Source organism: Alosa sapidissima, chromosome 6 (genome assembly GCF_018492685.1).
Source record: "Alosa sapidissima isolate fAloSap1 chromosome 6, fAloSap1.pri, whole genome shotgun sequence".
NCBI lineage: Eukaryota > Metazoa > Chordata > Actinopteri > Clupeiformes > Clupeidae > Alosa > Alosa sapidissima.
In genome coordinates this window covers 7040928-7055927 of record NC_055962.1, presented here as the reverse complement: position 1 = coordinate 7055927, position 15000 = coordinate 7040928, and the positions used below count along the sequence as shown (strand labels likewise).

The following is a 15000-nucleotide window of genomic DNA, read 5'->3' as shown; positions in this document are numbered from 1 at the left end:
TGTGTGTGTGTGTATGCTTCCTGTAAATTGAAACATAGCTCATAGCCCCCTTATATTTGCATTTCATCTCTATTCCTCCTCCAACAGCCTGTGATCAACTCTCATTGGGTGTGGCAGCCATCTTTGGCCCCTCCCACAGCTCCTCGGCCAATGCGGTGCAGTCGATCTGCAACGCCCTGGGCGTGCCGCACATCCAGACGCGCTGGAAGCACCAGGTGTCGGACAACCGGGACGCCTTCTACACCAGCCTCTACCCGGACTTCAGTTCTCTCAGCCGGGCCATCCTGCACCTGGTCAACTTCTTCAAGTGGAGGACCGTCACCGTGGTGTACGACGACAGCACAGGTGAGATGGAGGGATAGTGAGAAGGGGGAGAGAGAGAGAGAGAGAGAGAGAGAGTGAGAGAAACAGGGCCTTCCTGCACCTGGTCAACTTATTCAAGTGAAGGACTGTCACTCTGGTGTATGGAGGGATAGTGAGGAGGAGGGATGGGAGAAAAAGTAAAGAAAGAAAGGAAGAAAGAAAGAAAGAAAAAAAGGAAGAAAGAAAGAAAGACAACTTTGGGGTAAAAGAGGAGAGAGAGAGAGAGAGAGAGAGAGAAGAGGGAGGGTAGAAGAGAGATAACCATTCTGCACTTGGTCAAGTGGAGAGCCGTCACAATAGTTTATCATGACAGATAAGATGAAGAGATAGAGAGGAAGCCAGGGAGAGAGAGAGAGTTAAGGTACGGAAAGAGGAATAGAGAGACTGATGTAGAGGATAGATGATGATAGATGTAGAGGAATGAGTGATTGAAGGATAGAAAAGAGAGAGAGAGAGAGAGAGAGAGAGAGAGAGAGAGAGAGAGAGAGAGAGAGAGAGAGAGAGAGAGAGAGACAAAAATTCCTGCAGAGGGGTAGATGGAAGAAAAGAGACATCCGGCACCCGGTCAACTCCTTCAAGCAGAGGTCATCCACCATGGAGGACGATGAGAGGAGAGAGAGGGGGTGGAATGGCAGAGATAAGGGAGTGATTGATTAGAAGATGGTGTGAGTGAAGGGGGAGAGGGGGAAGAAAGAGAGAGGGAAAGAGGGAGAGAGATGAAGAGATTGAATTATGAGTGTGCTTGTGTGTGTGTGTGTGTGAGAGAGAGAGAGATAGAAAGAGAAAGAGAGAGAGAGGGAGAGAGGTAGAGAGATATAGAGATTAAATTATGTGTGTGTGTGTGTGTGTGTGTGTGTGTGTGTGTGTGTGTGTGTGTGTGAGAGAGAGAGAGAGAGAGAGATAGAAAGAGAGAGAGATAGAGAGAGAGAGTTGTTAAAATGGACACATAATAAGATGAAAGCGAGTAAAAGCACTAAGATTAGTGGTCTGTTTGAAGCAGACAGGGAGAGTAGAGGCAGAGGAATAAACTGACCCTCAGACTAGGAAACGTCTGTGTGCTGTCATAAAGTGTATAACAGTATATTATCAAAACAATGAAATAATAAATAAATAAACAAACACTTAATTTTGCTTAATAAAATAATCGACAAACATATCAATGCATTATCTTCCAAAGAAACCAAACATATAGTATTAATTACCATTAGAGAACAATGAATAATGGTTAGCTGTTGCTAAGTATAAGAGATCTTTGACCGTCAAAATGTAGGGATTGATCACCTTTTTTTAGTCTGGTTTCTGGTTCATCACCTTTTCTGTTATTTTGGTTGGTTCAAGAGATATGATGCAAAATACATAATTTGGTTACGGCAGAAATTATTTTGCAATGACTTCATTTCTGAAAATTTGTCACTTCACCTGAAATTTGGCACACATCACCCACACTAAAAGGGGAAATAGAATCATAGACAGAAAGGCAGACAGAAAGACAGAAGAAAGACAAAAGAGATTGAAAGAGAGAGAGAGAGAGGGGAGGCAGTGGAGGTATTAGTGTGACACCACCTCTTGCGTCTAGTGATGAAATATTGATGGCTGATGATGATGGGTTGTGGTACACTCTCAGATTCTCAGCATACGGAAGGGGAGGATCTCCCCAGGACATCTCACTGATTAACAGCATAGCCCACCATGGACAGCAGACCTTATCAGCAACGGGCCTGTGTTAATCAAGTCCTTTTCACACACACAAGCACACACACAAGCGCACACGCACGCATGCACACACTCTATCTTTCTGTCACTCTATCACACACTCTCTCATTATCTCTCTTATGTATAACATTATTTCCACCTATGATTATACATGATAAATAAATAATATGCCATAATATAATATAGCAATTAAACATTGACATACAGAATTAAGAATTGCATAGAAATAATAATATTATTATTAATAACAATATAATTAATACATTATATATTATCAATTGTATGATATATTAAATGCAGTAATAACTATAGAATTCATAGAATTGTAGAATTCTGGGGTATTCTTACTATATTCTGATGTGTTCATATGTTACTTCTGTGTGTAGTATACAACGGGGAGAGGATGTTTAGGAACATCCGAGGAACATCAGTGATAACATGGGCCGAGGGAGACAGCATGGCGGCCTGTTCGGGCTAGTATCTCCATCTGGCCAGAGCCGGGTTGTGTACAATGGTTGGCATGATTGACATTTGTATGTTTTAGTATAACAGGCTTTGTCTTAGGTTTTGACTCGGTGACGGATCGAGGAAGCAACCCGAGGAGCATCTTCTGTCGGAAGGCTCAGCAGCCGCTTCTAATAACAACCACAACTGTTAGACTCTGCACAGTTTTACTGTTCGAGACTTAGCCTGTGTTCTGTTATTCATTATTGTATGACAATAAATCATCATCTAATCGCCGATCCTGATCTCGCCGTCAAGCTTTATTGACCATCTTCAATACAGAAATTAGAACTAAAACACAACGCAACAACCAGAGAATCCTCCAATATAAATAAAGAGTTTGGTTCCAAAATGCTATATATCTGTTTTTAAAAACATTGATAAGTGATGTTATTTAATTGTGTATCTCAGGTAGTATTAATCATTTTGATTTGAAATTACATGGAAAACAAAATGTAAAAAAGGATTCATGAAAAGGGAGGATATAGCATTTTGGAACCAAACTCTTCAAATACAAACATACTATATTATATTATCCATATAAAAATAAATAAAATAAACACACATTGTAAATATAAACATTACAAAAACATAATAAAAGATACATTATAAAACATAAACATACATTATAAATAATTAATAACGGAGATTGAGTTAAAGAAGTGATTGGGATATAAAATTGAGATCTAACATTCTGGCCCTATAACAGTCTTACCCTGGAGCAATAGCTATCAGAGGTGTCTTATTGCATAGTTGCGTAGCCATATTCGGTGCCTTGATTTAAATCAGTCGTGAAGGCTGTGAAAACATAAAAAAATAAACCCTTCTCTGGGAGAAGCGGCGTCCGTAACACACTCACATCCTAGTGCCCATGGCGACCCAGGTGTGAAACCGAGCCGCTGTCATTTCCCAATTCTCCCCGCAGTGTTGTGCAGACTTTGTGCATAATGAGCATAAATGGAGCACCCAAAAAGTTCATATTGATTAGCTCGGTGAAGCATGCCAGCGCTCTTACTTAGAGAGACTGGACCTCGACATGGGCTAAGTGTTACGCTGTGATTTCTAGTCACATCCTGTTACAGGCAAATATCATAATGCCTAAGGCACAGCACACACAACTAGGAACAGAAATACACACACACTTAATCATGATCACATAATCACTTTCTGTTAGCCTGCACAAAAAGAAAAAACACACACTTGTGTGTGCAGACACACACACACATGCACAAACACAGAGCACATAAGAACAAAAACAGACAAAAACCAAGAACACACACACAGATATTGTTTATCTCTTCTCCTCTCCCCTCTTCATTGAGTTTTGCTAAGGACAATTTGTTTTATAGCCTTTTTAACGATGATGGGTTTATGGATACTTTTATATCCACCTTGACATGTACACTCATGAATAATACATATTGACTAATAGAGACTAATGTCTCTTCTTTTAATTCCATTAGCGACTTTAGGTGCAGTGACTAGTAAAAATAATGACCTGCAGCCTCGACACGTCTCCTTGTTTGGAATTTGCCCGTTGCCATAGCTATCTATCGGATGCCGAGCTTCCACAGCACGTGTGACCAATCAGGTCTCACGCTCACTGTCCAATCAGGGAGTAGAGAAGGAACTCAGGGCATAAAATGACAAAATGTGGTTTCAACTCAAAGACACAGGGTGTTAGCCTGACGAGCCAGACCCACATTAAAATGTAGGGTCTGGGCACTCACCGTTCGCAGTACTCAGTCCGAGGGGCGGGATAATCGGTTGTCTTTCAAATTCCCTCTGCACGCAATAGGACAGCGCTATGAGTCCTATGCGTTTTCCCACCAACGGAGCTAGTTGGCTAGTTCAAACTTTTGCCAACTTAAAAAAAGCTTAACTCGTGTCACACTGTTGGCCAACAGCAACATCCATCTTCTTTGTTTTCAAGTAGCAGGGAATTCAAGCCAAACCGTTGCAACTCTGCCATCAATCATTATGTTAAGCCCGCCTAACGACTCTATACACAATTTGATTGGCCTGATAGAAGTTTAATTTTTCGAGCTCACAAGCCAACAAAGAGTTGCTAGACTAGCCCTGGAAGCAAATGTAATTTGCTGCCGCTAGGGTGCGTCTAGATTTCTAGGCTAACAGGGTGTGAATGACAAGGTTGGTATGTGTCCTGTATATTGTTTCCAGGAACAAATAGGGACAAGACAGGGTAATACATGTTGCCTTGAATTGAATTGAGTTGAATTGCGCTGATGTCATAGAGGCAATTCAATGCTTTATGTGAATAAAAGCACAAATAATAAATGTAATAAAAATAAATTAATTCACAATTGCATGTCATCATTAAAAATGTAATGTAGGGGGGCGCTGTGGCACAACAGGCTACAGCGCTCATACCCCACGTCCAGTGGTCATATCCCGGTCCCACCCCATCTCTCTCTCCCACTTACTTCCTGTCTCACTCTTCACTGTCCTATACAAATAAAGGCTAAAAGCCCAAAATATATATATATATATATAAAAAATATAATGTACATTGCAAAATAAAACATAGAATTAAATATAGGATGAAACAGCACAGAATTAGCCCTTAACGTGTATATCTCTTTTCCATTCACTAGTTATGGCAAACAGACACTGTTATTTTGAGCGATTCTAGCTCTGAATTAGTCAGATCCGACAAACTTGAATTGGGCCGAATTCTTCCAGTGATGTCTGATTAGAACTCGTTACAATGATTGGATTTCTAGTTGGCTGTCTTGCAGTGTGAGCAGTCAAACGCACAGAGTGAGCAAAGCTATCACATCCAATTGAAACCTGTTATTGTATGTGTTTGCCTGACTTTAAATATAAAGAGCATTAGTACAGGAACTGGTACCAGTGTTTTTTAATGGATTCAGGAGCTAATCATATTAGTGAAGTCCCTCAAGGAACCCCATGACATTTTAATGAACATTAACTCATTAACTCTTACTGTTTTTAACCAAGGCACTGTATGAAAGCACATACACTATATACAGTATGAAACAAAGCCTAAAGTTCAAACCTTAGTTCTTGAGTTTCATCAGGTCTTTTACAGAGCCTTCTATTACACTTTTATAAACTATTAACAAAGTCTCTCTCTCACTCTTTCAATTTCATTTGAACATTATTAACATCGGACGGCTTGAGTGATATATCTCCTCACTGCCCTTTACATATTAATACCGTCCTTCAAATTTAATTTCTCATCAGAGACATTTTAAAGGTAATTTCCTCCCTGGAGCCGACAGTTGAATAAACCACATACCCTAGACAGCCCTTCCACTGTGTGATTTACTATAAAGGAAGCACAGTAGCAAATCCTATAGCAGAAATATGATTTAAGATTGTGATGAATCAAAATAAAGTCTAATAGTGATAGTCTGCATATGCTTGCCAATGGAATTCCATGAACTATTACCTGTTATAACATTCTAAAGTCTACAAAATCCATAGACTTATCATCATAACTCAATAACAGTGCTATACTATAAAAAGCCTATCATTCCATATTGTAAAGGCTGAAGTAGTCTGTGAAGGACAGTGATGTTGGAAACTCTATAGCGGTAATACAGTTTTTTTCAAATGCTTACACACTAAATCTTTGCTTGTCACACAATTTTCTAAACATGTCTTCCAAACATCATAACCCCACACCAAATCTGCAAAACCATACACTAATTCTCAATGTTTGACTCAGTTTTCAATTTACTAAAACACATTTTGCAAAACACCACACACAATTTTCTACTTAAGACACAAAAATCTAACCGGAAGTAACTTGATTTCGTTTTTCAAACACAACTCATCAAAATGCCACACTAAATCACCAGTGCTTCACTCTCTCTCTTCACATGTGTAAACACTCATTACTTTACGGAACACCATCCAATCATTGCCTTAGTATAGGCCTATGAGTAGACATACTGTACTCTCTATGTAAGTATGGACCCTCTCAATCTGCTTCTAGAGGATTTATGGTTTAAATGTTCAGAACCAATGCAGATACTTTGAAAGGAATGTTCCACAAAAAGTCGACTTTACTGTATGTACAGTAAAACTTGTCTTTTTTACTATATTTTTGTGTCTCCCTAAGTTACCATTAGCTCAATATTTTTTTCTATAGACCTATGAATACATACACCCCCCTCCCCCCCCCCCCCCCCCCCACACACACAGACACACAGACACACACACACATAAACACAGACACACACACTTTTCTTTGGAAAAAGCAAAGTAATTTTGATAGTGGTCAGTCATTTCAGTCTTACTGTAGGCAAAATCAGCTTTTTCAGAACTCCATGTACATCTGGTGGTCATTGTATTTTGCTTTGCTTTGTTCTTGTTGGCTGTAAAATACTGTAAAATCACTATTTTTGGTTTCAATAATACTGTGTATTTCAACTTCTCTCTGTACCGTAACTTTCACTCTCGTATGGAAATACATAAAGCCTATGAAAGACAGAAGAGCGTTAGGTTTAGAGCAACAGTGTGTAAATGATGTATCCAAAATGTCATATTATGACAAAAGTGTTTGTAATGTTGAATTTTGAATGTTGTGTATCATTTTGCTGGAGATTTGAGGCATTTTGCATTTTGTGTGAGCAATTGTGGGTTTTGTGTGTGGAGTTTTGAAAAATAGACACAGAAGTTTTGAAAACGTGTGTAAACAATTGTAAAAAACTGTAAGGCAGTGCCATGATTGTCAGTAGCAGTGCTAATTTGTGTGCAGCCTGTAGCAGTGATATGATACTCTATGAAGGGTTCTTCTCCACAGGGCTGATTCGGCTGCAGGAGCTGATCAAGGCTCCGTCGCGCTACAACATCCGTCTGAAGATTCGTCAGCTGCCCGCCGAGACCAAGGACGCCAAGCCCTTGCTCAAGGAGATGAAGAAGGCCAAGGAGTTCCATGTCATCTTCGACTGCGGACATGAGATGGCTGCTTGGATTCTCAAACAGGCAAGGAGCACATGTGCACACACACACACACACACATACACACACACACACACACACACACACACACACACACACACACACACACACACACACACACACACACACACACTCACACACACACACACACACACACACACACATGACTCATGTTTATGTTTTTGTTTGATATTTAAGTAAATATTAAGAAGTCATCAAATGACCTATGCTTTTCCCTACAGGCTCTCTCCATGGGCATGATGACAGAGTACTATCACTTCATATTTACCACGCTGGTGAGTACACATACACACAAACACTAACACATGCACAGACACACACACACTCACACACACACACTTTCTCATGGGCACACACACACATACACGTGCACACACACACATACAGTACAGTACACGTGCACACACACACACACACACACACACACACACACACACACACACACAAACACACAAACACACACACAATCACTCTCTTGATATTCTTCATATTATTTTATGTCCGAGTGATTGACAATATTTTGGGTGGAGATAGGAGGTGCTAAAATTTAAAATATACTGGCAGAACAAAAGTCTGTGAGTTCATGTCAAGCCCTGTTATCATCGCCCAAAACTACATACACACACACACACACACACACAAACACACACAATCACTCTCTTGATCTTTTTTGGTGTTTGATGTCCCAGTGATTGATAGTCTCTTTTTTTGGCGGGTGATGCTGAAAAGCAGGATGGCGAATTTCACTGACAGAACAAAAGTTTGTGAGTTCACATCAAACCCTGCACTGTGTTATCACCACCCCACCCCCCCCCCAAAAAAAAAAAAACTCTCCTAGCGTTCAAGCCAGTCATGCTGCAAGTAGACAGCCTTTCATCTAAAAACAGAAACAGAAGGGGTCTTTTTGACAGGAAAGAAAGGGGCTTCTGAAGCTCTGGATCTTTTTGATGTTATTTTCTGTATCAGAATTATCATTTTAGACAGAAGAACCCGCTCAACTCCAGCCTTAGATTGTAGACTTCAGGAAGTCACAGACCATGAGAACCGCAGAACAGAGCTTGGAGAATCAGGAACCTGAGACGATTGTTAGGACTCTGTAGAGACGGTCACAGGGCTTTGTGACAAATTCTGTAGGATTCCAGATGTCTTGAATGCACCATTACTCTCACAGCAGCTCTCTTTTACTGAATCAGTGTGAGTAACAAAGAGCATATGTATTTGACATTACATCAAAACAATTACTAACGACTGTTGCTATTTCAGTCATTTTTAATGATTTAGACCAAACAAATGTTTTCAGTGTGATGTATTTAAGAAACCACAGACTTGTTGTAGTTTCCTTCAACTCTGTTTCCTGAGTGCTAAACATTATGGATAGTAAAACAACAAACATAATGTTTCACATTCTCAAATAATAAGCAATGCTTCTTGTGAGTCACTTTGGATGAGCTACGTATGCTATATGTGTAGTTTTATGGTCCTCTTCTGTGTCAGGGAGAGAGAAAGAAAGAGAGAGAGAGAGAGAGAGAGAGAGAGAGAGAGAGAGGGGGAGAGAGAGATCATCAAAGTGAATGAAATCAAAGAGAATCGTCCGCTCTGTAATGAAATATTCTCTTTGGCTGTTTGTTTTATTGTCACGGAAGCTCCGCTGACTCCAGAACAAATGTGGACGAGTTCTAGAACAGATTTAATCTCAGTCAGATCAGGACCAGAGCCAGGCCACATCTGAGCCACGATCAGCTCAGGAAGTGCTTCAAGCTCCACACGCTCAGTCCAGGCTACACTCTCTAACTCGCTAAGCTCCAGGATTGATTTGTCTAGTCTCCCTCAAGCCTTCTGTACTCGCTTATTTTTCCCTTTCATTTCTTTTCATTCAACTCTGCTCTGCACTAGGGCTGTTTTTGGATCTAAACTGGCCCATATTGGGGTGATATCAGAGGCAGGGAAGTGCCAGGTCAAGGTCAGATCAAGGTCATATCAGTATTAAATCAGAGCCAGATCTGAGGCAAATCTATCTATACAGCTACTATCTGTATTTAGATCTTACTTTTTGACTTTTTTTTTTTTAGCTCTTATCAGAACAGGGTCTTATCAGAGTGAGGCCAGTGGACAGCCAGATCAGAGCCAGAGGAGAACCAGGTCAGGGTCAAATCAGGGTCATATTGGAGCCGGACCTAAACTGTGTCTAGAGACTCAGATATATAGGATATAACCGCAGATTGCGAACGCTGTCAGACCCAAGTTTCCGTTGTATTTATCAAACTAGTGTAAACTGCGCCTTTCTCTGCCTTTCTCCGCCCATACAGTAAACGCAATTTACGAACGTCCACAACTGAATGGCAGAGAATATACAAGCGCAGTTGAATGAAGTTAACTGATGACAACATTAAAAAGAATAAAACGTTTAGCGATCATGAAATTATACCATACATGATAAGATGTCAACAAGCAGGGAGATAATGAAGATTAGTAGTTTTACTCAAAGTACTTGTGCACATAGGCTATGGAAAATTGGTCAAATCTAGCAAGTAGGAAAGTTTAAGTGAATGACGTGAAAGTGAAAGTAAGACATTCGAAAGGCCAACGAAAGTTAAGGTTGCTTTTGATAGTACAAATACTTACAAAACTGGTGCTCTAAATAGCGATTCTGTTGTCTTTGAAAGGTTCTCTTATTGACGCATTGAACTGCAATTTGGATTAACACCTGCTTTTACAAGGCGGAAGTATTTAGGCGCAGAATAGACGTGCGCTTTCAGGAGCAGTCTTTGTACATACCGCGGAATACATAATTAGGCGCTATTCACGCTTCCCCTCCCATCTCTTTACGCTAAACTCCCACTTTTCCCTGGATCCTCCCGTGAATGCATATGCATGACACGAAAAACGCAATATGCCACTTTCAGCTCCCGTGACAGGCAGTTTGCGCTTTTACATCATTGCGTCCTGTTTGTACATACCTCTGATGATTTTACACGCACGTTGCGAAACAAATACGCCTGAAATGGGCACAAACGCGTTAGTACATCTGGCCCATAGTTTGTTCCTGTGCAAGTCCTCTGCTCTGTGCCAGCTGCCTGAGTGAGTGTGTTGTCCTTGCAGGATCTGTTTGCGCTGGACATGGAACCGTACCGCTACAGTGGCGTGAACATGACGGGCTTTAGGATCCTGAACACGGAGAGCACGCAGGTCACCTCCATCATTGAGAAGTGGTCCATGGAGAGACTGCAGGCGCCGCCCAAACCGGACTCCGGGCTGCTGGACGGCTTCATGACGGTAAAGAGATGTGATCACACACACGCTCACACATATTCACGGACACAGAAACACACACACACACTCACACACACACACACACACTTGTGTGAATGCAGGCGCCATCCAAACTGGACTGCGGGCTGCTGGACGGCTCCATGATGGTAAAGAGATGTGATCACATGCGCGCTCACACATACTCACGGGCACAGACACACACTTACACACAGATAAGCACACACAATCACACATAACCATACACACACACACACACACACACACACACACACACACACACACACACACACACACACACACACACACACACACACCCAAACACTCTTGGGCACAGAGACATACTTAAACACAGACAAGCATACCCACAAACACATGTATTCACACACACACACACACACACACACACACACACACACACACACACACACTCACTCACACCTGCGGGCACAGACACAGACAAGCATGCCCACTAACAAATGTGCTTAGGGATACAAGATGAATTCATGAGTATGAAAAATGTGCATAGAAAGAGAGGTAGAAAACAACCATCTTTTCAGGGATATTAACCTAGCATGTAGCTCCACACACACAAACACAAACACACACACACACACACACACACACACACACACACACACACACACACACACACACACACACACACACACACACATTTAGAGAGTGGATTGAGTGGGTGTATGAAACCGTCACAGTTCTCCAACCTACAGTATATCAGAGGCTAGTGTTTTTTCACGGAAAAATCTATAGTGTGGATAAGCATATGCCTTTACGTATGTGTGTGTGTGTGTGTGTGTGTGTGTGTGTGTGTGTGTGTGTGTGTGTGTGTGTGTTGTTTGTATGTGTGTGTGCGTCTGTGTGTCCCATGTTTCCTTGTAGAGTATGAAGTCTTTTTACACGTCTGTAACTCACCTGTAATGTTGAGATAAATTCAGCTCATTTGTGGCATTCCACTGCACACATACACAATGAAAACAGTATACATTCTGTCACTTACAATAAAATTGACACAAATGCGTACGCATACAACTCTCTCTCTCTTTCTCTCTCTATCTCTCCCACACACACACACACACACACACACACACACACACACACACACACACACACACACACACACACACACAAAGACACAAAAACACACACCCCCTCCTATTTGTCACACACACAAACCCACATTCATTCATACCCACGCACTGTGAATGAGATTGCTTACACAAGAGTATTTCAAAGCCCTCCGCCTGCGAGCGAGAGTGAGTCGCAGTCAGAGAGATGGGCTGCTCCACTCCACAGGAGGAAACACCACGCAGAGTCCCCAGCATCCAAACGAATAAGCCTCACTCCTATCGACCCGTCCGCCTGTTTACACAAGCGCTTTTTTAAAAAGCCTTTCCTGTTAACAGCGGTGGAGAGAAGATACTTTGCTCATCTCCAACATAAAACAGAACAAAGACACGCATAGTATCCCATGCACAAGATGGCTGATGTCAACTCAGTGGTGCTGCTGTAGTTTGGCATTGCCTTTCACTTCCAAAAGTTGGGCTGCTCGATTATAGCAAAAATCATCACGATTATTTAGGTCAGTATTGAAATCACTATTTAAAAATTACTGCTCATTTACCTGCAATTATTGCATTTTCTCTGATTATGAGCTTTACCTTTTAATGATGGATTTTCAAATTGTCATTGCAAAATGGATTGTAGCAAAATAATATTTTTTTCTCCACTCTGTTGTTTATAATCAGTGGAAGGCAAAATTGTGATTGAAATGAAAACTCCATTAATCACTCAGCCTTATTCCAAGAGTCTTGAAGGGACATAGAATGTACAGTAGGTATGTAGACAGGCATGGCATGATATGGGAAATAACACCCTGTGAAGGCCTTTGAATGAGCAGCAACCAGTGCCAACTTTAATCAATTTTTCTGAGCTCATTGCTATGAGCTAATCTTAGCAGTGAGATAGTGTTGAACCATTCAGAGGCTGTCTGGAGACTGTCCTATTGATTTGGTTGGCGTAAAAGCTTTAAAGGCTTATTTAAATGGGATTGTTGAAATAAATAAACTCACATTTTGGGAGCTACCTTCACAGTTTTGAATGACATCTATCATGTTCTACATCTTGTAACAGAAGCATGATGGAGATAGCAGATCATCGACGGCCACTGCTCGTGTTTGGACTCCTTCCCCCATGCACAGAGCTAGCTTCACGTAAACGTCGAGTTGATGGATGGTGGAGCTGCAGATCTAAACGTTTGAGGCCGAATGTGTATCGACAACACAGTGTACCCACAGTGCGCATTAATAAATGGCCTGTCTTGAGCTTGGGGAGGGAGGGAGCCCTGACAAGCTGAAACTACAGTCATCCATTTAACCTCTGCTCTCATAGCCAGTACGGTGCAGCCGGTGTGCTCTGAATGGGCCTCGTAGGCTGTGCTGCTGCCACCCTCACCCATGCAGCCACAGGCGACTAAAGTTGTACCGTTACACCGGTGTGACGGGAATGTTGGGAAATGAACGTTCTGAAGAATATCTGGGTTCACTGAATTCAACATAGAATTTTAGAACCTTTGAATTGTTGCGGAACGGAATCTTATGTTAGAATGTTCAAAAACCCACACCTGATGTGACCACATGATCCATTAATTTCATTCCATCCTTGAGTGTACCGTCAGTCTATCAGCTCCAGGAGCATCTAACCCATCGTGACCTATAGGAAGAGTTTGAGCCTGGGTTTAGGGTTTGAAGCATAGTGCTGAGACTGCCCTGGTTAAGGTCGTAATTCAGGGGTTTTCAACCAGTGGTCTGTGGCTCACTTGTGGTCTGCGAGGACATTGCTGGTGGTCCCTGACCATGGATTCAGTAATGTAGTTGTAATGTGGGAATGAGTATTTTTATTCAGTGGTGGTCCTGGCGTTACATAATTAGTCAGAATGGTGGTCCCTGGTTCACAATCAGTTGAAACCCCCTGTCGTAAATGACCGACTCCTAGCTGCTGACACAGGCCATGTCAGCATCCTTATCCCCCTCGACCCCACAGCTGCCTTCGTCACTGTCCATCACTGTCCACTGTAACCCATCTAGAAACATTACTCGGCCTCTTTGGCACACCACTTTCCTGTTTTGAATCTTCTCACAGCGGGAGAACAGTTTGTCTCTATAGGTAACTCTAGGGCCCCTACAGCTCTGTCCTATAGGACCTTTGCTATTCATTATCTCCATCCTCCCCCAGTCCCCCTTGGCTGCATCTCATATGCTTCTAAAACAGGAACATTTACAGTTAGACATTCCTGGTGACTACACCACTACCTCTGCTGAGGGAAAAGAAACTGTCTGTGGTGCACACCTACGTGTGCTGTGTACACTGTGTCTGTGTTTCTTTGTTCTCTTGAGTGTACAGTGTCCTCTGTGTTTTTCTATCTGTTCATATGTACTCTATAGTGTCCTTGAAGTAAAAAAAAGAAACTGTACAGTGCCCTTAGGTATCTTGAAAGGCACTTATAAATTAAATGTATTATTATTATTACTATTATTATTATTTACTTGAAGGCTATTGACTATTAATGTGCTCCATATAAAGTGACTCATTCATACACTCATATTTAATAATGTTGACCATATTCTTCACTCCTTTTCTATATATTTTCTATATATATATATACACAGCTCTGGAGAAAATAAGGAGACCACTGCACATTTTTCTGATGTCATCCTACGGTTGCTAAGTGACATTGAAATGAGTTGACGGTCATTAAGAGACCACTGCAAATTTGAATATGACTGTCAACTCATTCCAATGTCACTCAGCAACAGCAAGATTACATCAGAAAATGTGCAGTGGTCTCTTAATTTTTCCAGAGCTATACATGAATATATAATTGTAGGTCTTAAATTTGTACAGCTACTGGCTCCTGAGTCTGTGCATATGGTTGTCATTGGTGGTGTACAGTATGTGTGTGTGTGTGTGTGTGTGTGTGTGTGTGTGTGTGTTTGTGTGTGCATCTGATCATCTGATCTATAGGCTGATGTATGTGTGTGTGTGTGTGTGTGTGTGCATCTGATCATCTGATCTATAGGCTGATGTATGTGCATGTAAATGTGAGATTAGGTGAAATCTGGGGTGCATATTTATAGACGTCCGCCTGAGCAACAGTTCCTC

The 15000-nt window shown here is 41.5% G+C and overlaps 1 protein-coding gene across 2 annotated transcripts in view; it reads left to right on the top strand.

Annotated features, from left to right (window-relative positions):
* Positions 1 to 15000, top strand: part of LOC121711841 (glutamate receptor ionotropic, kainate 2-like) — a 60993-nt gene that overhangs the window by 12230 nt on the left and 33763 nt on the right. Inside the window, exons 3-6 of one of the 2 annotated variants that reach the window (XM_042095682.1) lie at positions 88 to 345; positions 7376 to 7557; positions 7776 to 7829; positions 10654 to 10827. In XM_042095682.1, coding sequence (XP_041951616.1) covers positions 88 to 345; positions 7376 to 7557; positions 7776 to 7829; positions 10654 to 10827 — 668 coding nt within the window. Of the gene's footprint in view, positions 1 to 87; positions 346 to 7360; positions 7558 to 7775; positions 7830 to 10653; positions 10828 to 15000 lie in introns of both variants that reach the window. The other variant, XM_042095681.1, reaches the window with a different exon arrangement.